Here is a 26,533-nt window from a genome sequence, read left to right as displayed (position 1 = left end):
ATGTTCAAGTGGCATACCATATTGTTTTACACTTTATTTTCTGTATGTCCGGTTGTGGTTCACATTTCACTTTCAAAGGTGGTAACAGCGCTATACGACTTGGCTCCTATAGAAAGAAGGCGTAACCACTGTAGAAATTCATTGGCGCGTAGTGCCAGTCTGTGGAGAGCATGTGCCATTACGGAAAACAGTTTACAACTGCGTGGAAGGTTGGAAAACAGGGTATACACCGGTGGACAAGGGAACCAGTTCTGGAAGGAATGTGACAGTTTCAACACCAGCCAACATTGCCCAGGTCGAACAGGCCATTGAAGGAAACAAATACATCACATTTACGGAAATGGAGGCAGCCACGGGAATTAGCCGGAACACCCTGCAGCGGATCGTGCATGGCCACTTACAGTTGGAGAAGGTGTCATCAACATGGTTGCCTAGACTCCTGCCCGTAGATGAAAAGGAGAGGCGTGGGGGTGCGTCCAGAGAAATTCTGCAATGCCATGATCAAGATCCAGCTGACTTCATAGCTAGGCTTATGACCGGTGATAAGATCATCAGCCACAAACAAAACAACAATCGATGCAATGGAAGCATAGGGGCAGTCCACCACCAAAGAAATGTCAAACAGTGCCATTAGTTAGCAAGTGAATGGCGACAGTGTTCTGGGACACAAAGGGCATCATCCTCATTGACTGGCTGGAATTTGGGGCCACAATTAACAGAGTAGCATAGGCCCTATGTGGCAACCCTTAAGTGCTTATGTCGTGCCATTCAAACTAAGCAGCCAAGGAAATGGGCTAAAGGTGTGCTTTGGCAACATGAAAATGCTCGGCCGCACACTAGCCGAGAGACCACTGCTGCCACTGATCAAATGGTATTCATGGCGCTGCCACACCCACCATACTTTCCCGACTTGTCACCAAGTGATTATCACCCGTTCCTGAACAGGAAGAAACCTCTGCGTGGTAACCGTTTCGTGGATTTTGCAGAACTGGACACGGACACAGCTGTCAAGGAATTGGTATGCAGCACTGCAAAAGAATGGTTTCAGGAAGGTCTGAAGAGACTGAAACATAGTTGACAAAAGTGCATACAGTTACAAGAATATTATGTTGAGAAGGTGGACGTAACAACTGATGTGTAATGTACTTTATTTAGGTATTAAAAAAATAAAGCGTAAAACAATGCCCTTTGTATGTATTGAATAGTTTGGACTGCTTGAATATATATAATATTTATGTTTTCTTAAATATTTGCTACTTGGAATGAAGTGACAGCTGGTTATACCCTGAATGTTTCAAGGTCAGTCCTAGCTTCCACTGAATGGAATAGAGTCAAACAAAACAACGGAACTTTCCACTCCGTCATTCATATGTAGCAGACTGGGTGTGTGTGTGTGGGGAACAAGGCATTCGATGGATGATGTGAGGGATAAAAGTATTCATTGGTATGATAAAAATGTCATTATGGTCCGTATCGACAGTAGCTACAATTGGTAGGTAAAATGAGTGTAGCTATTCAATATCACTATAATAAACATGTAACTATATTTGGTCACAAGTTAGTTACATTATCATATAATAACTAATAACTATTAATTATAGGATAATGTAACTGATTTTTGAGCAGATATACAGGGTGAACTTTAATAAAACCAACAAACTGCAGGGACATATTCCTAACTGGAAAAGGAGGGAAAAAATCCTATGAACATGTGTCCAGAATGCATCATTGACACGGTAGATGCCACTGACGAATGAAATTTTCTCTGACTACTTGCAGTGTATATCTTCTGTTGCAGATAGTGTGATTGAAGCAGCGTACTGACGGAAGCAGAATGGTCGGGTATTCATGTCGGGAACAATCCGAGATGGTGTTTGTGTACGGCCAAGCCAATGGAAATGGTCGAGAGGCAGCACGGCCATACCAAAACAAGTACCCTCACAGACACCAATCACATCACACAACGTTTCAAGCCCTTTTTGGGCGTTTGTGTGTTCATGGGTCCTTCCAGACAGACGAATGTGCAAGGAGGCGGCGGACTGTGCGTACACCAGATCTGGAGAAACAGGTTCTACAGGACTTTGAGACGAACCCTAGTACCAGCTCCAGGCAAGTGGACCGCCAACATGGTGTAAGTCAGACAATTATGTGTATCCTGCATGACAACCGCTATTATCCCTATCACCTGCAACAAGTGCAAGGATTATCAGCAGCAGATTTCCATCCATGGATAGGATTTTGTCGATGGTTTTTGTACCAGGTCATCAATGGGATTTCTGTCACCAGTCCTCTTTACCGATGAAGCAACCTTTACCAGAAATGGCATCGTCAATCTGTATAACCTTCATCTATGGGCTACAGAAAATTCCCGGGGAATGGTTGCCAAGCGTCTCACCAGTATCGGTTCAGCATCAATGTTTGAGCAGGGATTCTTGGTGACCACATACTTGGACCAGTTATTATTCCACAACGCCTCAATGGAGAAACATACCTTGACTTCCTGCAGAATACACTGCCTATATTGCTTAAGAATGTGCCTTTGGCAATAAGACAGGTTATGTGGTTTCTGCATGATTGAGCACCACCCCACTTCTGCATTACAATTCGCCAACACCTCGACATCTTCCTCAGGTGCTGGATACGACATGGATTTTTGAGCAAATATACAGAGTGAACTTCAATAAAACCGACAAACTGCAGGGACGTATTCCTGACTGGGCAAGGAGGGAAAAATATCCTATGAACATGTGTCCATATACTTGGACCAGTTATTATTCCACAACGCGTCAACGGAGAAACGTACCTGAACTTCCTGCAGAAACTCCCTGAATTTTTACCTCTGGGGACTTCTGAAAAGCGTTGTGTATGTTGAACCAGTTCCTGATGTGCAGACCCTTCAACAGCGTGTTCACAATGCCTGTGACGCTATTCGGTGAGAGGCTGGAACGTGCGAAAGAGTGAGGCAATCCAAGATACGTCTGAACGTGTGCAATGCAGCCCACGGGGGCCACTTTGAACATCTGCTGTGACGTGGATGCGATTAAGCTATGTACTGTGTTCCGGGACTATTTGTTGTCGCTGCACGCACACCATCTATTTCCGGACACATGTTCGTAGGACTTTTTTTCCTCCATTTCCAGTCAGGAATCAGTCCCTGCAGTTTGTCGGTTTTATTAAAGTTCACCCTGTATTTACGTCTTATTGTTGTGGTATTCAATAGGTGGAACCATTTTAATGACCAATTGAAAAAATTCATTATCACAGACTTGAAGTGATAATATGATTTTGTGACCAGGTTAACAATTATTGTAAAATAAATTGATACAATCTACCATGAAATTAGACATTTTAAAGTGTCACATTCTTCATATGCTATCCTGTAATGCAGAAAAACACAATTAATAAATTGAGTCAATAATTAACAGATTAATACTTGTTAACATTGATACATTCGGCAGAGTAGAAGACTGATTTTAGTAAAATTAGGTACTAAACCAAGGGACACTGGGATCATTCAAGTCTACATGCCACCCACTGCCCACGAAGATGAAAAAGTGGAAAGAGTGTACTATCATCTGACAGAATGAATTAGGTATTAAAGAAGATGAGAATCTGATAATCCTCGGAGATTTAGTATTAAAAACATATTTTGTCCGTATTGACTCACGATTTTACAATGCTTGGTAAAGCTAAAGGTACCATCTATTCAATACATTATCATAATGGTCTGTTTAGAACATCACATATAAGTTAAATAAATATAAGTTAAATATAAATATAAGTCAAATAAATATGTGATGTTCTAAACAGACCATTATGACAATGTATTGAATAGGTGGAACCTTTAGCTTTACCAAGCATTGTAAAATCCTCGGAGACTCAAATGCAGTTATTGGAGTTGGTAAAGATGGAATCGTTGTGGGCAAATTTTGGCTTGGAACACGGAACGATCCAGGAAACCATTTATAGGAGTTCTGCGCTTACAATAAGCTGGTGGTTGCAAATACAATATTTGAACATCATGCATGAAGACATCATATTTGGACAATGCCAGGTGGTGGGAATCGATTTCAAATCAATTACATTTTAGTACAGCAGCAATTTAAGACACAGCTGTGCTGGCCCAGATACTGGTAGCGACTACAAGATGGTTTTGACTGGATGTCAACTAAAATTGAAGAAACTGAAAAGGGAGAACAGTCAAAAATGGCATACTGAAGCTCTCAGAGATCAAAACCTTGCTATAGATTTTAAGAATACGACAGATGAACTTCTGGCTGAAATATTAGCAATAGACTTAGGAAGTATGGAGAATAAGTGGAATTAAAAATAGGAGAGGATTTCCACCAATCAATACTTATTTATTGCATATATTAAGCTACAAGACTGGTTTCGACCTTATATACAAGGTCATCTTCAGCTGAACCATACATACATATTTATATAATGAAGCTTTGATTAAGATTGTATTGTTAAAGGAATGCTATATGATGATGATGTACATTTAGTCACATACAAATGGGGCACGTCTTAGCGTGAACTGGCGTATATGTCATTCTGTACAATATTGCAACTGTATGTCTAAAATATTATGTTGAAAGTCTTAAAATTAGTGTATAAAATATGTCTTTACTTAAACCAACTTATATATATATATATATATATGTACAAGATAAATACAATATATAAAAACACTTCATGCATATGAACATTCGTTCTTGCTTGTTGGTCAATACATCGACCAACTTCCGTATTTAAGTCTTATTTACAGTTGTACACTTCGGCTGCTATTCTTGGAGTTTGTAAAATTACATGGGTAAAAAAAAGATTACGAATAAGTGGAATGCTTGGAAGGGAAGTGTTCTAACAGCAGCAACAGATGTTGTGGGGAAAGCCAAGAGCACAGAACAGGAAAGCCTGGATAACTAATGAAATAAATGAGAAGAGATACACAAGAAGAAAACTTAAGAACTCTGTGACTGAAGAAGGACAACAACAAGACAGGAAATTGAGAAACAAAATCAATCGAGAGGTGACGGAGAGCTAGAGAAAAATTTCTGGAATTCCAATGCATGGAAGTAGAAGAAGTAGTTAAGAATCATAAATTTGAGACAGCGTTTAAAGTAGTCAAAAGATTCTTGAGGAAGACATACACCTTGTAAAATACTAGAAAATGAAGAGCTAGTAGATAAAGAAGATGAAGGAGATGAAATATTTCAGTATTAATTTAATCAAGTTTTGGAAAGGCTGAAAAATAGAAAGGCTTCTGGGGTTGATGATACACCAGCAGAGCTGATAAAAGCCACTGGAGACAATGTGAAGAAAGCCCTATTTGACCTGATTCGTGAAATGTATAATACGGGACATATCCCGCCAAACATTGTCATAGAGACCATTCCAAAGAATCATCTGCTAATAGATGTGACCAATATTGCACACTGAGCCTTGTAACGCTTGCCTCTAAAATACTTATCAGCATTATCTTGAAACGCATTGAAGGAAAGGCAGAGTTGGCATTGTCAGAAGATCAATTTCGATTTAGGGAGACTTGAGAAGCAATCCTAGCTTTAAGAATGATTATAGAGAAACAAGTACGAAAAGTTCTTGATACATTCATTGCTTTTGCAGACATAGAGAAGGAATTCAATAAGGTTGAATGGGATAAACTATTCATGCTGTTGAAAGAACTGGGTGTTAAGTTCAACGACAGGAGGACAATTTGGAAATTGTATGAAGACGAGATAGCTGTTATAAGATGCAGAGATTCCACAACAGAGACCAACATTAAGCAAGGCGTTCAGCAAGGTTGTTTCACTCTCACCAATTCTTTTTAATGCATACATCCAAAAAGCAATAGATGAAGTAAATGACAATTTGCCAATGACTGGAGGTCTCAATATTCGAGGAGAAAGAATTACCATGCTTCATTTGCAGATGATATTGCAGTCCTGGAAGAAAACAAAGATGATCTGAATTATACATTCACAGAAATGGAATCCACCTTCAACAGATATGACATGAGGATCAACAAAACGAAAACCAAAGTCCTTCTCTGTAGCCAGCAGTATGAACCTCCACGTTGCACTTTAAATGGAGAACAGTTGACAAATGTACATGAGTTCACTTATCTTGGTAGCAAAATAACAGCAGATGGAACAAGTAGAAGAGAAATAATCAGCCGCATTATCCAAGCCAAAAGAGCGTTCAATAAAAACATTAGTATGAGCCTCAGGAAACGTCATGTGAAGACACGTACATGGAGCGTACTGTTGTATGGCAGGGAAACCTGGACACTTACCTTGGCTGATTAGAAACATATAGTAGTTTACATAAATAATATTCGTGTTTGTCTTCTCTCTCTCCTCTTCTTTTAAATATTCTTTATTTTTGTAAATTACATAGTTTGGCACGCAGGTTTTGTACCCCTTTAAACCTACCGCAGTACCATGTTCCTTATATGTTCTTTGATAATCTTTGTTTATTATAACAATAGTTTGCAGGATTTATAGGTTTGTGGTCCAACCAACGCATTTCAGACGACTTTTCAAGGTGGTATTAATGATTTTGTGTATAACCTAAAACTCTTCCCTGAAACGTAGAAACATGAGTGTAGCAAAAGTACATTTATCGGGTTTTGTTCCGATGTACATGTGTTTCTATTCCTACTGATTCATTTCAGTACTGATATTTTAGTTCATCCTTATGTTCAGACAGACAACTTCTATGTTTCAGGATGTATAATTACTAGTTTACAAACATTACAACTGATCTGCTTTAAGGACTGTCATCCATGTGGCGGAGTCCCTATTAATGAATTTAAAGACAAGTAGAGTTCGGGAAGCTAAGTAGAATACCAAAATATATCTAACTGAACACAATCCACTTTGTAAATTCTTCTAGTATTCTTAACCGATCTGAGGTACAATTATACTCACACACACATTTTAAACTGAAGTAATTGTATGCAAACGGGCAAAGAAAACAATTCTGAATATTAATAAATGTCATAGATCTTCACCACTAATAAATCATCAGTGCAGTTCTATGCGATAAGTAACATAAAGGGTAGGAAGAGAATATTATAGCAAATTCTCTTACCCTTTTCCATTACACATTGAATGAGTTATGCTGAATATCAGTAATTGTATATTTTCGTTAGCCCTGTAACTTAAAAACAGGATTTGTTTCTCCCACCAAAGGACACCAAGTGTGAAAAGCTCACACGCACAAAACTTTCTGCATACTACCCTGAACTACTCAAAAGAAAGGTACACAATGATCAGTCCAGTTGAAAATAATATTGTGAAAGCAGGTGAATTGTAAAATTCCTTGCAGCGAAATAAATTTCCTCTGAGACACAGGTCAGAAAGTGATGGAAGTTTCCTTATGATAACTGAACTTACCATTGTTATATTATCATCAGTTCCAGAGGCTAATGCATCATTCTCTGTCTTTGGAACAATTGTAGTCCAAGGCTCTACCTTTACAGAACAGTCACAACCAGCAATATTATTTACAGATGAATCCTAGAAAAGAATGAAAAAGTATGAGGGGTATCCAGCTAAATACAGCTGCAATCTGAATCAAAATAAATCCATGGCTGTGATATTAAATGTGTTAACGCAAATGACAACAATCTATAAAATGAGGATTCACCATACCATGTTCCAAGAACAGGAAGCTGGTATTTCTACAATCAAATACTGCCCCTCCAAATCAAATGATGAAGTGTAAGAACACAGATATCATACTCTAGTACTCATAAGAAAAAACAAGACTGATTTGTTGGGTGGGAATTTGACAGTGGCTTGGTGAGTTCCTATTGACTCTTAGACTGCACTGTTAGTATCATGTGGTAATTTCATACAACGTTATTATTGTTATTAAACCATTTTCCGTCATGAAAATTAAAATTCACAGCCTGTTTTCAGTCATTTGACTGGGTAAGGAATGGAATGAATGAAGCTCCCATATAGCGGCAAGGATAGCAATTGTTCCACTCCTCTAGGGCATGGACTAAGAGATGAAATGAAGTGATATTGGGGAGTTTTCCTGGAAAGAAAAATGACAGGAAAAGCCACCGATCCTGGAGAAAATTCTGTTACGCCTGGTCATTTTCCTGCACAAATCTCACAAGGGATGATCAGAATTTGAACAACAGTGCCTAGCCGTGAGAGGTTGATGTGATAGAGGCTCAGTTTTCTATCATAAGTAACACATTTTATTCTAGTTTAACTTAAAACTGTTAGCAAATAACTGTTGTACTCTGTAACAATGGTTGCTGAAGGGGTAAAGGTGCATTTCCCCATTTGAAAGAGATCTTTCTCGAGCCATAACATCTGGACAAAACATCTTTGTTGAAAATACTAGTTCAGATATACTGCAAGGAAGCCTTTGAACTCTGTATGTTCCTTCGTAGAGTACTTAAACATTTCCACACCCCAGGCAGAGGAACTATACAACAACTGAACATCCTACTATATTATGAGAAACATATGTACAGATTTACACCATTTACATCATATCATATTCACCCTAACATCAGGTGAAGTTTCTTCCCAAATGCGGTAATCTTAAAACTCAGATTGTATCAATTTTCCAAACTACGGATATGATGATTTTCCTGAACCCATTGAGTTTTTTTTGCACAGCGCAGAGTGCATAGCAGTCAAAACACCTACTTCCATACTGGAGGGAAGCAGCAGTATGTTTTACACCCCATGTTTCAAGGCCGATGAACATCACAAATTATTTCATGCTGGCTTTCATTGCTGAGGCAGAGGTATTGGATTCCAGCTATTAAACGTTTAGCAAGATCAATTATTTTTCTGTGTATTACATTAAAGGGAGGCATTGCTGCATTATTTGGTTTTCAAGGCATTTGATCTAGGAATTGTAACTAGTCTCACTACAGAAGCTTTTCTTGCAGCACTGAAGAGATTTATTGCTATAGAGGCAAACCATCTGAAATTAATTCTGACAATGGAACCAACTTCATGAAATTTACAAGATGTTGCAATCAAAGGACCACAATGAGAGGCTTCAAGATATGCTTTCACATGATGGCTGTAATTGGAAGTTTATACCCCCACATGCTCCTCAGTTTGGTGGGTTGTCCTCTTGAATTACAACTTTTTCTTCATATTGTGACCTTTCCTACTTTTAAAGACGCCACTCAAACTTATTCATCTACTAATCAAGAAGTAAGTATAAATAACCACCTAATCGATACTTTATTAATGCCTCAGGCAAAATTGAATAAAATTAAAACTTACAGGACATGTTTCGACCACTTAGTGGTCCTCTTCAGCTGTATAAATAAAGAACTGAAAAGAAAAACATTATGACAATAAGCACAAATAAAAGTTCTTTGAAGACTCCTTTGATAAAAATGGAGGTCATCAGAATAGGTCATCTTGCCTCTCGTTCTTGTTTGGAAAAGATGTTTATTCTGCGCTGTCTAGAGGGTCTGTCTTTGAGCGCGACCTGGTGAAGTAACGATGTTTTTCTTTTCAGTTCTTTATTTATACAGCTGAAGAGGACCACTAAGTGGTCGAAACATGTCCTATAAGTTTTAATTTTATTCAATTTTGCCTGAGGCATTAATAAAGTATTGATTAGGTGGTTATTTATACTTACTTCTTGATTAAACATCGATACGGTCATGAAATGGACTACTTGTAATCATCTACTAATGTCATTCCACGCCATCTCTCCGCTGACAGCTCGGAACATACCACTTAATGATGTAGATGTTGATTCCCATAGGGAACCTAAAATATTTGTCCTGAATGAGTAAATTTATAATACCAATATAATGGTCCATTATTGGAGATTATAAATTTTCCAGCTAACTCATTCTTGGTTGCCTGCGTTTCGCCCTCGTGTGCTAAGTTAGGCTCGTCAGTTGGGACTTAGCACACCACCCAAGACGCATGGCTAGGGCATACTGTGGAGGCCACTGCATAGGCTACTTGAAGCCTCCAACAGTGCCAATGCACTATGAGAACCATGTCTCATTTCCAAAAATTGATGCCTGCCTGGCCATCAAATGATGTAGATGTTTATTCCCATAGGGAACCTAAAATATTTGTCCTGAATGAGTAAATTTATAATACCAATATAATGGTCCATTATTGGACATTATAAAATTTCCAGCTAACTCATTCTTGGTTGCCTGCGTTTCGCCCTCGTGTGCTAAGTTAGGCTCGTCAGTTGGGACTTAGCACACCACCCAAGACGCAAGGCTAGGGAAAACTGTGGAGGCCACTGCATAGGCTACTTGAAGCCTCCAACAGTGCCAATGCACTATGAGAACTGTCTCATTTCCAAAAATTGATGCCTGCCTGGCCATCAAATGATGTAGATGTTGATTCCCATAGGGAACCTAAAATATTTGTCCTGAATGAGTAAATTTATAATACCAATATAATGGTCCATTATTGGAGATTATAAATTTTCCAGCTAACTCATTCTTGGTTGCCTGCGTTTCGCCCTCGTGTGCTAAGTTAGGCTCGTCAGTTGGGACTTAGCACACCACCCAAGACGCAAGGCTAGGGCATACTGTGGAGGCCACTGCATAGGCTACTTGAAGCCTCCAACAGTGCCAATGCACTATGAGAACCATGTCTCATTTCCAAAAATTGATGCCTGCCTGGCCATCAAATGATGTAGATGTTTATTCCCATAGGGAACCTAAAATATTTGTCCTGAATGAGTAAATTTATAATACCAATATAATGGTCCATTATTGGACATTATAAAATTTCCAGCTAACTCATTCTTGGTTGCCTGCGTTTCGCCCTCGTGTGCTAAGTTAGGCTCGTCAGTTGGGACTTAGCACACCACCCAAGACGCAAGGCTAGGGAAAACTGTGGAGGCCACTGCATAGGCTACTTGAAGCCCCCAACAGTGCCAATGCACTATGAGAACTGTCTCATTTCCAAAAATTGATGCCTGCCTGGCCATCAAATGATGTAGATGTTGATTCCCATAGGGAACCTAAAATATTTGTCCTGAATGAGTAAATTTATAATACCAATATAATGGTCCGTTATTGGACATTATAAATTTTCCAGCTAACTCATTCTTGGTTGCCTGCATTTCGCCCTCGTGTGCTTACTACAACCCCTAAACACCCTCATAACCATGTGCAGAGAACTGTACCCTTTATTTACAATCCCATTTATGTGATTACCCCAATGAAGATCTTTCCTTATATTAACACCTAGATACTTACAATGATCCCCAAAAGGAACTTTCACCCCCAACAATGCAGTAATTAAAACTGACAGGACTTTTCCTATTTGTGAAACTCACAACCTGAGTTTTAACCCCGTTTATCAACATACCTCTGCCTGCTGTCCATCTCAAAACATAATCAAGGTCACGTTGCAGTTGCTCACAATCTTGTTACTTATTTATTACTCTATACAGAATAACATCACCTGCAAAAAGCCTTACCTCTGATTCCACTTCTTTCCTCATATCATTTATATATATATATATATATATATATATATATATATATATATATATATATAAGAAAATATAAAGGTCCAATAATACTGCCCTGAGGAATTCCCCTCTTAATTATTACAGGGTCAGATAAAGCTTCACCTACTGTAATTCTCTGAGATCTATTTTCTAGAAATATAACAACCCATTCAGTCACTCTTTTGTCTAGTCCAATTGCACTCATTTTTGCCAGTAGTCTCCCATGATCTACCCTATCAAACGCTTTAGACAGGTCAATCGCAATACAGTCCATTTGACCTCCTGAATCCAAGTTATCTGCTATATCTTGCTGGAATCCTACAAGTTGGGCTTCAGTGGAATAACCTTTCCTACAACCAAACTGCCTTCTATCGAACCAGTTATTAATTTCACAAACATGTCTAATATAATCAGAAAGAATGCCTTCCCAAAGTTTACATGCAACACATATCAAACTTACTGGCCTGTAATTTTCAGCTTTATGACTATCACCCTTTCCTTTATACAGAGGGGGTTCTATAGCAACTCTCCATTCATTTGGTATAGCTCCTTCAAGCAATCAATAATCAAATAAGTACTTCAGATATGGTACTATATCCCAACCCATTGTCTTTAGTATATCCCCAGAAATCTTATCAATTCCAGCCACTTTCCTAGTTTTCAACTTTTGTATCTTATTGTAAATGTTATTGTATGTAAATTTTAATAGTTCTTTAGCATTAGTCTCTTCGTCTATCTGGTCATTATCCGTGTAACCAGCAATCTTTGCATACTGCTGACTGAATACTTCTGCCTTTTGAAGATCCTCAAATACACACTCCCCTTGTTCATTAATTATTCCTGGAATGTCCTTCTTGGGACCTGTTTCTGCCTTAAGATACCTATACATACCCTTCCATTTATCACTAAAATTTGTATGACTGCCAATTATGCTTGCCATCATGTTCTTCTTAGCTGCCTTCTTTGCTAGATTCTATTTCCTAGTAAGTTCCTTCGATTTCTCCTTACATCCACAGCCATTTCTGACTCTGTTTCTTTCCAATCTGCACTTCCTACTCAGTCCCTTTATTTCTCTATTATAATAAGGTGTGTCTTTCCCATTTCTTAGTACCTTTTAAGGTACAAGCCTGTTTTCACATTCCACAACAATTGCTTTAAACCCATCCCAGAGACTGTTTACATTTTTATTTACCGTTTTCTACTGATCATAGTTCCTTTTTAAAAACTACCTCATGCCTGCTTTATCAGCCATATGGTACCGCCTAATAATCCTACTTTTAAGACCTTCCTTTCTAAGACATTTATTTTTAACTATGACAAAAAATGCTTCATGATCACTAATGCCATCTATTACTTTGGTTTGTCTATGGAGCTCATCTGGTTTTACCAGCACTACATCCAGGATATTTTTCCCTCTAGTTGATTCCATCACTTTCTGTATCAGCTGTCCTTCCCATATTAGCTTATTTGTCATTTGTTGGTCATGCTTCCTGTCGCTCGCATTTCCTTCCCAATTGACATTTGGTAAATTCAGATCTCCCGCTACAATCACATTCCTTTCCATGTCGTTTCCCAATAGCTGATTATCTTATCAAATAATTCTGAATCTGTGTCAGCGCTACTCTTTCCTGGTCTGTACACTCCAAAATGAGCCTTACACCCAGCAGAATTTCGTGTTTTTCATCCTTAATGTTTTTGTAGCTTACAAATTCTTCTTTCACCAGAATGAATACTACCCCTCCCGCCATTCCTATCCTATCTCTATGATACACTCTCCAGTTCCATGAGAAAATTTCTGCATCCATTATATAATTTCTCAGCCATGATTCAACTCCTATTAAAATATCTGGTAAATATATATCTCTATTAAATTACTTAATTCTATTCCTTTCTTTACAATACTTCTACAGTTGAACACTAAAATTTTTATGTCATCCCTACTTGACTTCCAGATCTCTGTACCCTTATCACCACTCCCTAGACAACCCTTTTTTCCCTGAATGTACCTCCCTATTACCCTTCAAAACAAATTTCCTAACTTATACATACCACTGCGGTTTAAGTGAAGGCTATCTGACCACAGATCCCTTTCTCCTACCCATCCATTAGGATCTAGAAATTTCACTCCCAGTTTCCCACATACCCACTCCATAGTCTCATTTAAATCCTCAATCACCCTCCAGTCAGTATCCCTCCTACACAGAATTCCACTGACAACAATCTCCGCTTCCTTAAATTTCATCTGTGCTGCATTTACCAGATCCCACACATCTCTAACTATGTTGGTACTTATATCAGCTTGCCTTACGTTGCTGGTACCAACGTGAAACACTACCATCTTCACCTTCCCCTCCTCCCTCTCTTCTACTTTCTTCAACATCTGCCTCAACCTAATTCGTGGATAACACTCTACCCTGGTTCCCTTTCCTCCACACTCTTTCGCCACATGTCTAACGATGGAATGCCCCATGACCAGAGCCTCAACCCTATCCAACTCATTTGATTCCCTCCCCTCCTGGTCAGCCCTATCTTTCCTGATAGCTGCAGAAGCTACTTCCTCCTCCCTTTTCTCCTTCCCATGACCCTGTTCCACCTGTCTTTTCCTATCCTCTACATTTCCCTTTCCTACCTGTTCCCTTCCTCCTACTTCCACACATCTCAGCAACAGTTCCCTGTTCCTCATCTTCCCTCTATTGCTGTACCTGGAGTGGCTCGTACCGATTTCGCACAGACGCCTGTCTTGAATTCTGATCCTAAATAGAGCCCTTAGCCTGCAATCTCCTTCCCCTTAAAACATTAGACCACCTGTCTTCTACAACTCCCCCCTTTCCTTCCCCTCCCTCTTGTACACCTACTGTAACCTGTACATTGTTTGAGGGAGGCCTATCTTCCTTCCTGTCTTCTGTGAGAATCCTAATTATCTGCCTCAAACTCTCCATCTCCTCCCTCATACCCCTCAATGCCTCGCCACACCCACAGTCCCTATACTTGTACTCCTTAGTCATTCTTTACGAGAAAAATCAATCGCCAACATGTTATTAATTTTTCATTGATCAAAACCAACAAAGCATACAATATTTGATTCAATTTTCTTATTTTTTAAAATCATGTTGCTATGTTAAATATTATTATCTTTTATATTTCATTCATGAATGATGTAATTAAATTGGGATATCATTAGAATTAGAATCGATATTTTCATTTTTAAATTAAGAATTAGAATAGCCTCACATAGTTAAGTAAGATGGATTCTCGCTATATCAATAAGAGTCCGATATTAAGCAGAAATGAACTGTAATCAGTATTCATCGAACGTCCATGCCCATGAGTGGAATCTCGTGAAGCTTCGTTGACACCAGCCAAGGCATACCTTAGCTAATGCGCTCATGAACAGTTACAGAATATCTGCTGATGGAACTGTATTTTTGGGTTTTTTAGGTTAATCAAAAGTAATAATTTTCAACTGATTTTACCTTCTTTTCCAATGAAAATCACCCCTTTGAAGTCACAGAAGCAAAGGTCCAGTGCTGTTATGAGAACACGTCCGTCCAGTCGTCCGCTCTGTCGTCATGTGTGTCAGCGTCACTTGTGTCAACGTTGCACTCAGATGAACTGGAGAAAGAATTTTCGTCCTCAGACTCACATTTACTAAAGTCAGACACTTCTTCGACAATATCATTCAATACTGACACTATGTCTGTATCACTGATCTGTTTTTACGATTTCATTTTACTGGAAAACCATGAAAAGTACATAAGAAGTATGCACAAGAGAAAACTGCATCACGCAATGTATGTATTACGTAACTCCTGCAAACAGGAGAACAAACTCAGCAAGATTTTGTGGGGATTCCCCCCATTGGAAGAGTTGAGAGAACAGCTCCTGCCATCTCTGAGCATATTTGGGTACCTCCTTGGCTAATAAACCCGTGATTTTCAAACGGAACATATATGTTTTCACTCGGAGCATAAGGAAAGTCGACAATATATATGTGTTTCCACCTCCGAAGAGTTAATGCAGATAATGAGTGTATCATGTATCTCCCATGCAGTATGTAATAATGAGCTTCTTGAGTGTGTTGAAGTTCTACAGTTGTTAATAAATTTTCTTACATAGGCAGCAACTCTCAACAGTCTTGACAGTGTTGACTATTTCATCATCAAGTCATCATTCAACTTGGTTTTCAAAAGAGTAACTGTTTTTCCTTCTGAAATGGATTGTGGCTTTTTCACCCCTAAATTTGGCCACGCTGATAATTCTTCTTCGAACCATGATGGACCCTTCCACCACAAGCTGCAATTCTTCAAGTTCTTCTGCAGTAATGCCTCCAGAAATAAAAACAGCAGGATGAAGATGATGAATTTAAGACTCAAGTACAGTTTAATCCCAGTGTATTGTTACTTGAGTGCAATCTGCTTCATAAATTGTTCTAGCATTCTTAATGTAGTGGGATACAATTGCACTCGCACCATATTTCCAAACGGAGAATTTGTTTGCAAATGGGCAAAGAAGTCAATTCTGCATATTAATAAATCATATAGCTCTTCACCACTAATAAATCATAATTGAAGTTCTACATCATAACTGACATAAATGGAAGGCAGACAATATTATACAAATTTCCCTTACTCATTTCCATCATGTATTTAATGGGTTGTGCCAAATGACAGAAACTGTATAGTCTCGTCAGCCATATAAATTGAAAACAGAATTAGTTTTCCCTGTCAAAAGACACCAAGCGTGAAAATCTCACAAGCACAAAACTTTCTGCATACTTATCCTGAACTAGAAATGTACATAACGATCAGTCAAGTTGAAAATAGCATTGTGAAAGCAGGAATATTGTAAAAAAAATAATGCGGAGAAAATAAACTTCCTTTGAGAAACAAGAGAGAAAGTGGTGGAAGTTTCCTTACAATCAATGAACTTACCATTGCTGCATTATCTTCAGTTCCAGGGGCTAATGTATCATTCTCTGTCTTTGGAACGACAGTAGCATGAGGTTCAGCCTTTACAATACTGTAATTACCAGCTGTCTTATTTAAGGATGATTCCTAGAAAGAAATGAAAAAGTAGCAATCTGTATCAAAACAAACGCAGATTTAAAGACTGTTGTAGGGCTGTATAATCAATATTTTCACATGCGAATCCTGCTCTAAAAGAATACAAAGTAAGAAATTTTTTGTTATACTGAATGTAATCTATGGATAGAGGTCTGATGAGAAGGGTTCCATACAGGTGTACAGTATTCAAGTCTAGGATGTACAATCGATACAGACAGCATTCGATAGGTAGCTAAGTTTGAAAATTCTCTGGAATATCTAGTAATGCAACTCTGGCTTTATAATGATTTGTAACAAATATTTTCAATATGTTCATAAAATGATATGTTATAACTGAATAAAGCCACAAGGTCATCATTCACTTCTGAAACAGGAGATAGAATGTAGTCATTATGAAATTTGTACTGAAATTATATTTTCTTGTTTTAAAAAAATGATATTTTACATTTTTCATGATTAAGATTCAACCTATTTAGAATACAGAACTTTTCCAAATGATGTAACTCCTCTTGAAGTTTTGAACAATCAAGTGGACAATTAATTTGCATAAAATTTTTCGCATCATCAGCAAACAAAAGCAATTCAGAATTTTTAAGTATATTTTTAATGTTGTTTATGTAGAGAGTCAAAAGTAAGGGCACAAGGTGGACCCTTGAGGAACTCCATTTGTAGTAATAATAATAATAATAATAATAATAATAATACCAGGAGGTACACCTCAATGCCCCGCATTCAAAATAAGCACCTTAATAAACTCCTCTATCGATGAAAAGTGAAACTAATAACACAAAAACTTGGAACTTTAATCAGAAGATGTCACCACTGAAATACTAGTAATGTTGTTATTGCAAAGTTTCCTAAACTGACTGAATTTCTCGTTGCTTTGTTTGCTATACATCAAGAAGTTTGAACATTTTTCCACAGATGACACTACCAAAAACTCTGATCATGCACTCTGGTGCAAGATGGAAGAACTTATAACTTAAAGAAGTTTCATATTTCTAGGTTTTTATAACTGAATTTATATTCATTTATTTTTGGATTGGCAACAATTCCTTTTATGTCCGCCAGTTTTGAATCGGACCAATCATAAATTCTGGTAATTAATTTTCAACCAATCCCACATTTCTTGTTCATTTTTTAATCTACCTATAAAAATTAAGAGGGTGTGTCCTGATTAGTCTTGAATTCTCTCGAACCTTCCCTGAGGGTATATCAACTGCGGCTTTTCATGTTTCCTTGCCAATTGATCGTCGTCTTTCTAAGTGTGTGTGTGTGTGTGTTAAGGCAGGAGGCATGGCCGCCTCTTTCTTCGGTCAGCAGAACATCTACAAGGTAATGGCCACACAATTCCATGTTTCTTGCTGTATCCGCAAATTATTCTGAGGGGAAGGTCTGAATCTTTAACCATGAAACATAATTTTCTAAAATGTAAATTTTCTTTCGGCTAATGTAAAACTTCATAAATCGTCATTAAGTCTTTAACTTGAAATCTGGGATAGAGAGTGAGTTTCCCTCTCAAGCTCCCCTTCATCTTGGTTTGAGGTGGCTATGTTTTTACAACCTTTCATTTCCATAATGTGTTAAAGAGATCTCCATGTTAGCCACCTCAGTAGTTTGGGAATAGCCCCTGTTTCATCAGCCGAGAGCTCTGTAGGATTTTATATCTCATTATCTGGAGTGCAGTTTTCGCCTCCATTTGGTTTGTGTTCAGGCCGTTTATTTAACTGGTTCTTTTTCACAAAGGCCCTGTAGTTTGGGTACTAGATACCCCTGTATTGAACTATTACTATTTGAAATTCAGAGAGTGTAACATTTTGAGGTAATATTGCCTTGAGTGGGCTGTAAGAAACCGAGAACCTGTTAGCTCTTTTCAAGGTTTTTGGAATAGTAAAGAGTGCCTCTGGGAGGCTTGATATTTTATTTAGGGAGCAAGTGCTCTTGAATTAGGAGATTTATGCCCTTGATAAATTATTCCTTAGTTTGAATTAAGGTTTTTGTAAACTGGATCTGGTATCTCTGACATTGTAAAACTAGGGGCTTGAAGCCCAAAATTGTTAAAGTTCTGAATCTTGGATATCTCCAAGTCTTCTTTCAAGATTGCTAATTGCACCTGTTGGTATTGTTATTTGTTGATTTTTGAAATTCTAAAGAAATATAACCTTCAGTTCAAGTTTTAAATTAATTTTGATATTGTAGATAGACCCAATCACCCCAGCACCTTCTTTAACCTCTTTCTGCTCCATGGGTATCCCCGGAACAATAATAATAATAATAGTAATAATAATAATAATAATAATAGGTGCAGAAAAATGATTCCTTATATTAACAATCTGTAGGTGATTTTTAAGATATGATCAAAACCAGGACATGAGAGGACCATTAATTCCATAATCTGTTAATTTTTTGCAGAAATATATCATGTCAACAGTGCCAAAAGCTTTTGACATGTCTGTATATATGCAGTCCACTTGAGAGTGGTTCTCTAGTGCATCTTAGAGGAACTGATAAAATAATAGAAGATCACTGCAGGTTGACTGTCCTGAAAAGAATCTGTGTTGCTCATGAATAATGATGATTCTAAAGAAAGCTGAGACCTTGTCAAAAATTTTGGAAATATGAGAAGAAATTGTAGCTGGTTTATGTTTTATGTCAGTTTTATCGCCATTTTTGAAAACTGGACTAACAAGTTCTTTCTCCCACTCCTCTGGGAAAAATACTTGATTTAATGGTAAGTTGAATAGACAAAAGAGTACTTCACATAAAATGAACGAGCAGTACTTGAGCAGGTCCTACAGTTCTCTTTAATTCCAGAGATATCAGTTTGTTGTATATTTCTGTCTTACTAATGTTGATAACTGAAAGAATGATAGAAAAATGATAATCATATGGAATATTATTACTATTCTGATATGAAGAATGAAGAGATGAAAAGTGTTTAGCAAAAAGATTGATAATGTTTCCTCCAGTATCTGCTGTAATTTCATTAAGATGCATTGCTGAAGGAACATTATAACAAGACATTTTAGAACTTAGATATTGCCAGAATTTTTGGGGATTGGGACTAATATTTTGTTCACAGTTGGAAACATAATCTGTAAAGCAAAATTTGGACTCAGACTTGCATTCATTTCTAGAAAGGCTGATAATCACTACTGAGACCTGATATTTTGTACGGCTTGTGTTCTTTCTTCTTTTCAATAATCAGCAACTTCAATTTATGATTATACCGCTTTTGGAATCTGGGAGTCTTAAAATTCCATACAGGGATGTAAAATTCCGTCCCATAATTTACTACTGAACAGAAGGTTTCTACTACTTTATCAATTGATACATGCTGAAACTTCACCTTCCAGTTGAACTGTGACAGGTAATAATTTAGTCCATTATAATCACCATTTAAAAAGTCAAAATAAAAACTATCAGCAGGTAACGAATTGTGTAGCTCATTTATGTATGTATGTATGTATGTATGTATGTATGTATGTATGTATGTATGTATGTATGTTCAGTCCATCAGCGATGCCGCTGGTGGGATCCTCAACAGCTCTGCCATCAGCTGTCATAGATGGCCTAGGCATCACTGAAGAGGCGTACTAGGGAAATGAGGAGTGAGGTAGTTTCCCGTTGCTTTCCTCACCGAGCCAGAGTTGCTATTACATATCAGTCTACCAAACCCACTGAAATACATACACCAACCGACCCTATGAGCAACATTTTCACACCATTCATAGCAGGGACTGGCTGCATAAGGATTGGCATTACTAGCATCTCTCATACCTCAGTCACTTTCATATTGTCAAAGCCAAGGAGAAGACAGAGACAGATCTATGAAAGTAACAAAATTGCTCTAGCCTATACCAGAAGACATAGTGCACTGTAAACACTAGGTCCTGCCAGCAAAGGCGGATAGCTCATTTATAGGTAAAGAAATTTCTAATGCTGGGTGGAGTCTATCAAGGGGGACAATACTTTCATTACTAGATTTTACTTCAATGAAACTGGAGGTACTGAAAACCAAAAAACAAAGTGATTCAGAAAATTTAGGATATCATTAAAGTGATTTAAACAGCAATAAGAAAATATGTCTGTAACTAAACCTGACTGCATCGTGTGGTTACCAAATTACACAAGGCGAGAAAATGTTTCCTCATTTACTATCCAACTAAAATATGGTAGATTTTAGTTGCCAACAAGGAGCAATAAATGGCTGTTTAGTTTTGAAATCAATTTTTTAAACAACAATGCAATGATCACTATATATTTTGACAGGAGACTTGGGTGGAATGTGTACTGCACCAATGACTAATTTTGTTGTGTTAAAAGTCAGGGACACAATTGTTCAACTATGCTAATGCATGGTATCTGAATAGAATTAAACCTCTTGCTAATACAGATCATTTTTACAACCATGGAATGCCTTCATACTCATTAAAGAAGACCTATCATCTGAAAATTGATTATGTATCAAGTCCGAGTTCCTCATCACTAATTTCATCATTTAAGTTTGTTCTGGTTAAAATCATGAAGTCGTAGTCAGCTAAACATGAAGAAATTCTAAGTTCAGTTAGTCTGCTTCGAAGTCCATTTACATTTTTATATTATCCTCTAAAGTTTTTAACTAACCTTTTTATTGATGACTTAGATGTTTTCCTAGGATTGCATATGTGACCTCTGTGGACTTACTCCCTGTCTACATGTTATATTTCATTCCTGATATAGGTTAACCCTTTCAGACCGAGTACGCACAATTGTGCGGGTTCGTATTTTAGTTATCGCTGACCGTATTTGATGTTTTTTCGGCGCTACACTGGACTGCAGTGATTGTGCAGGACACGTGGCATGTATTTCAATTGATTTTAGTATGCGCTTGACCACCAGGGCGAAGGAAGAAGAGTTTAAAAAGCACAGTTGATCGGCGAGATGGCAGGAAGCAGTAGTGCCGAAAGTAAGTATTTATTTACTGCGTTTATATTAATCTAGAAGCTTTACTGAATACCGGAATATATTCAATGAAGTGTGTACATTGGTTAGTGAACGTAAATTCTGAAGCTACACCATCGTACGTGATACGAGGTTTTGAATTTTGATACGCACAATTGTGTGGGTCCTGTTTTTAGGATGTTAGTTTTTATTTTGTAAAATAAACTATTAATATGTGTATTGAGCAGCATTTTAGTCAGTTCTTGACGTACAAACAAAAATTCACACCTCCAGTTTTCTTTCAGGTCTGAAAGGGTTAAACTTTCTAAACCATTTACTGTATCACTTAAGTTTTGGCCATTAGAATTTGCAATCCCACTCAATTTCTTAATTAGTTTCCCGAGAGCATTCTCTTGGATATTCTATTGAGAAGTTTATCAGACTTAGAGATCCCTTTTCTGTTAAGGTGTACCCCATCTTGTCCAAAATCACTGCCTCTAAGCCAACTATTAGCATCGAAAAAAGGACATCTCCAATATGGCATAAGCAGTCAAGAGTGGAGTTGACAGCACCTATATAATGATAATCAATGTCTTTCCGACATGAAATGCCACTGAGACAAAGTTTTGCCACTAGAAACCTCCCTTTTATCGCAGTAATAAGTTTATCAGTCTTGGCCATTATGTCACTGGGTGTTGACAAAATGTATGTATCAATTGTGCCAATATGAATAATCAAGGCATCAGGAATTTCTTTAATACTATCACTGTTCGCATGTTCTGTAAGTTGACCCACTCGTATGCCTGGATAGCAGTACGTGATACCTTCTTCACTTCTGGTCCAACGTTTATCATAGGGTCCCCTACTATTTCTTGTTTCTGTTTTGATCGCCGATGCGATTTTCTTTGTCTTTTTGACACTGCAGTTGAGACACATTCTATGTTTGCCCTTTGATCATTAGATTCTAATATTCAAAACATGTTTTGTGTCATAAATTATTACTTAAAGTAAATGCAACATGTTGCCAGATATGCCTAAAAGTCATCGACTTAATCTCTCCAAAATCTCCGCCGCATTCGTCTCGGCATTTCAACATTATTTAGCTTTAGGTTTTTCAACTCGAGGAGTGCATTTTCTATATCTATGGATAAAATTTTGATTATTTCATTCTTAGATGATAGTTCAAGTTCCAGAGATCTTATCTTGAACCCACTGATCTCTATACCTGGATGGCTGGTAGCTTGGGTAGCAGTAAGCCGAATAGAAGATGACTGGCGTCGTAAGATGGCAGCGAGCGCATGGTGCAGTAGACCACGAGGAGCGCGCTTGCTTTGTTTATGCTTAGTTCAGTGACGCCAGGCCTCTTGATTGTAGTTTCACGAGTGTTCTGTGCTGTGTTATTGCAAAGTAAATAGTAGTGTATTTTACGAATTTAGGTTCGTTGCCTTGTAGTATGCTTGTGAATTACAAGATTAAATTTAAATATGTATGTGTTTATCTGAAATATGAATGAAGAAACATTCTACGGGGTATTAACATACCGCAGTGTTCAGCTTATGGATGTACAAACAGAAACGATCAGCAGAAGGAGAAATCATTTCATCGGGGAGTTTTAATAATAATGTTATTTGCTTTACGTCCCACTAACTACTTTTTTAAGGTCTTCGGAGACGCCGAGGTGCCGGAATTTAGTCCCGCAGGAGTTCTTTTACGTGCCAGTAAATCTACGGACACGGGGCTGTCGTATTTGAGCACCTTCAAATACCACCGGACTGAGCCAGGATCGAACCTGCCAAGTTGGGGTTAGAAGGCCAGCGCCTTAACCGTCTGAGCCACTCAGCCCGGCTCGGGGAGTTTTATACTGTACATAAGAATCTTCCTAGGGTAGTGTTTTGAGTTTTAGGTTTATTGTATCTTATTTCGCATATTCCGGGAGCAAAATGGCAATTAATTTTTGTAGGTTTCCTTTCTCGAGACCCGAACATCTAAGATTATCGATTAGGAGTATCAGGCGCGAGAATTGGGAGCCTTCTAAAACAGCTGTTCTCTGCTCGGATCACTTAGAGGAAGACTGTTTTGATAGAAGTGATGTACAGCCAACTGTTTTCAATTTTACTGAACATTAACTGCAAGTAAAGATTTACTTATTTTTTTTTTATTTCTCATAATTAAACTGACGGTTTCGATGAAATAATTGACGTGACCTTATAACAATCTTAGAAAATGAAGTCTGGAGGAATTCTAGACCTTATTTACATCAGTAATAATTATGGGTTTCAGACACTAGAGTCGTGGGAGAAGGAAAAGTGTGGTGGGTGTTTGGGGCTATTCCATTATACTATTCGTGATATTTGGGACTCTTTTAACTGGTGTTACATATTTCTGATGATGACTATCAATATCGCTTTGCTAGCTGAATTTAATTAAAGAGGTCTATAATAGTACATTAAGCTGCAGGTAATGCGATATATTGACTAGTTTTGAATATTTGCTGGTTTTATAAATGTGTACATTTGCTTCAGTGATATTTTAATTTGATAATATGCGCGTTATTTCTTGGAAACAGGAAACAGAAATTCATTATCAAGCACCGATTACGATATGTCGAATCTAGGCCTGTATATTGAGCTACGTTTATAGGTACATCATTTTAAGAATGCATAATTTCGTGGCATACATGTATACAATTTACAGCAATGTTTCCAGAAACTGGTTTTCACTCGTATTGTGTTACCGATCGCTAATTGCATGTATCCAGCACCTAAGTTAATATTTGCCGGCCGTTATTATACACTCATGTTTATTGCTATCCCGGAGATTTACTGACCTCGGAATGACGTGTCAGTGATCCCAATGACCTTATGCTTTGAGTGAACATGTCTCTATATTTTTAATTATTCCAATGCGCCATTAATTGCGACTTAAAATTGACTATATTATCATTGCTTCCCCATAAGGAGAGCTCGAGGTTGGGTACGCCAACATGGCGAACCGCGCGTTCAACTTGGCGTACTTTCTCCTGCAGCGGAGACCTGCCATCAGCGATCCATGTATAGAGATCAGTGCTTGAACCTCAAATATGAGGAGTCCAAAATGAGGTTATCGGAAACTCTGCCGGATCTGACACATACGCATGCATAACAAGCAGTAAGACCATCGTTACTTCTACCTTTGGTTTCATTACCCATCACATTATTGAACATATCATCAGAGAGAAAAACTAGATCACTGCTTACTGCCTTCTTGAGTATTGTGAAAGAACAATTGTGAAAAAAATGCAGGAAAATAAATCTCTTTTGATAAAAAAGGAAGAATGGTGGAAGTTTTCTTCTTATAACTGAACTTACCATTGTTACAATATCATCAGATCTAGGGGCTAATGCATTCTCCACTGTCTTTGGAACATGTGTAGTCAGAGGTACAGCATTTAAAAAACTGTCATTACCAGCAATTTTATTTGCAGAAGAAACCTAGAACAGAATAAAAAATAAATAATGAATTTTAGCTAAATCCTACTGCAATGTGAATCAAAACAAATCCAAATGTGATATTAAATGTGTCAATACAAATTACAACAATGAATAAAATGAAGATTCACTAGATCTTGTTCCAAGAACAGGATGTAGATATTTCTCAATTTCCTGCAAAACAAATGATCAAATGTACGAATCCTAATATTATAGTCTGGTATTCATCAGAAAGAACATGACAGATTTGTTGGGTGTGAATAAAATGGTTGCTAGTTAAGTTCCTATTCAATGTCAGGTGACAGACTTGCCAGCCCGTGTTCACTCTGTAGGTACGAAGTTTTAATTAATTAAATATTAACTGCGTAGGAGGAAATTCAATCATAAGTAACAAACTTTATTCTTGTTAAAGTTACAACCTACAGTATTTGCAAATATCTACCATACTGGCTGCTGAAGAGGGACAGGTGGATTTAATTCAGCATCTGAAGGAAGAGATATTCCTTGAGCCATAATCCATATAAATAAAACTGTAATGACCATGTGTCTGTACATCGATTATTTTGGCAAAATTTCCATACAGTTACCCGTTTCATGTGTAATAATGACCATCTGCATAATCAATCAATCAATCAATACTGATCTGCATTTAGGGCAGTCGCCCAGGTGGCAGATTCCCTATCTGTTGTTTTCCTAGCCTTTTCCTAAATGATTTCAAAGAAATTGGAAATATATTGAACGTCTCCCCTGGTAAGTTTTTCCAATCCATAACTCCCCTTTCTATAAATGAATATTTGCCCCAGTTTGTTCTCTTGAATTCCAACTTTATCTTCATATTGTGATCTTTCCTACTTTTATGAACGCCACTCAAACGTATTCGTCTACTAATGTCATTCCACGCCATCTCTCCGCTGACAGCTCGGAACATATCACTTAGTCGAGCAGCTCTTCTTCTTTCTCTCAATTCTTCCCAACCCAAACTTTGCAACATTTTTGTAACGCTACTCTTTTGTCGGAAATCACCCAGAACAAATCGAGCTGCTTTTCTTTGGATTCTTTCCAGTTCTTGAATCAGGTAATCCTGGTGAGGGTCCCATACACTGGAACCATACTCTAGTTGGGGTCTTACCAGAGACTTATATGCCCTCTCCTTTACATCCTTACTACAATCCCTAAACACCCTCATAACCATGTGCAGAGATCTGTAACCTTTGTGTACAATCATATTTATGTGATTACCCCGATGAAGATCTTTCCTTATATTAACACCTAGATACTTACAATGATCCCCAAAAGGAACTTTCACCCCATCAACGCAGTAATTAAAACTGAGAGGACTTTTCCTATTTGTGAAACTCACAACCTGAGTTTTAACCCCGTTTATCAACATACCATTGCCTGCTGTCCATCTCACAACATTTTCGAGGTCACGTTGCAGTTGCTCACAATCTTGTAACTTATTTATCACTCTAAAAAGAATAACATCATCCGCAAAAAGCCTCACCTCCGGCTCCACTCCTTTACTCATATCATTTATATATATAAGAAAACATAAAGGTCCCACAATACTGCCTTGAGGAATTC

General features: G+C 37.7%; 1 protein-coding gene across 1 annotated transcript in view; it reads right to left on the bottom strand.

The window, feature by feature from the left end:
• The window catches only part of LOC136866623 (uncharacterized), a 61,649-nt gene extending 36,187 nt beyond the window's left edge, over window positions 1–25,462 (bottom strand). The window contains exons 1-4 of the mRNA XM_068226779.1: window positions 25,397–25,462; window positions 24,830–24,952; window positions 16,428–16,550; window positions 7,404–7,526 (exon numbers count right to left, since the gene is read on the bottom strand). Of these exons, the coding sequence (XP_068082880.1) occupies window positions 7,404–7,526; window positions 16,428–16,550; window positions 24,830–24,952; window positions 25,397–25,462 (435 nt within the window). The remainder of the gene's footprint in view (window positions 1–7,403; window positions 7,527–16,427; window positions 16,551–24,829; window positions 24,953–25,396) is intronic.
• Window positions 25,463–26,533: the final 1,071 nt, after the last annotated feature.

The sequence above is a fragment of the Anabrus simplex genome, chromosome 3, assembly GCF_040414725.1.
Source record: "Anabrus simplex isolate iqAnaSimp1 chromosome 3, ASM4041472v1, whole genome shotgun sequence".
Taxonomy (NCBI): domain Eukaryota; kingdom Metazoa; phylum Arthropoda; class Insecta; order Orthoptera; family Tettigoniidae; genus Anabrus; species Anabrus simplex.
The sequence above is the reverse complement of the archived record's forward strand: the minus strand, read 5'-3'. Positions and strand labels throughout refer to the sequence as shown.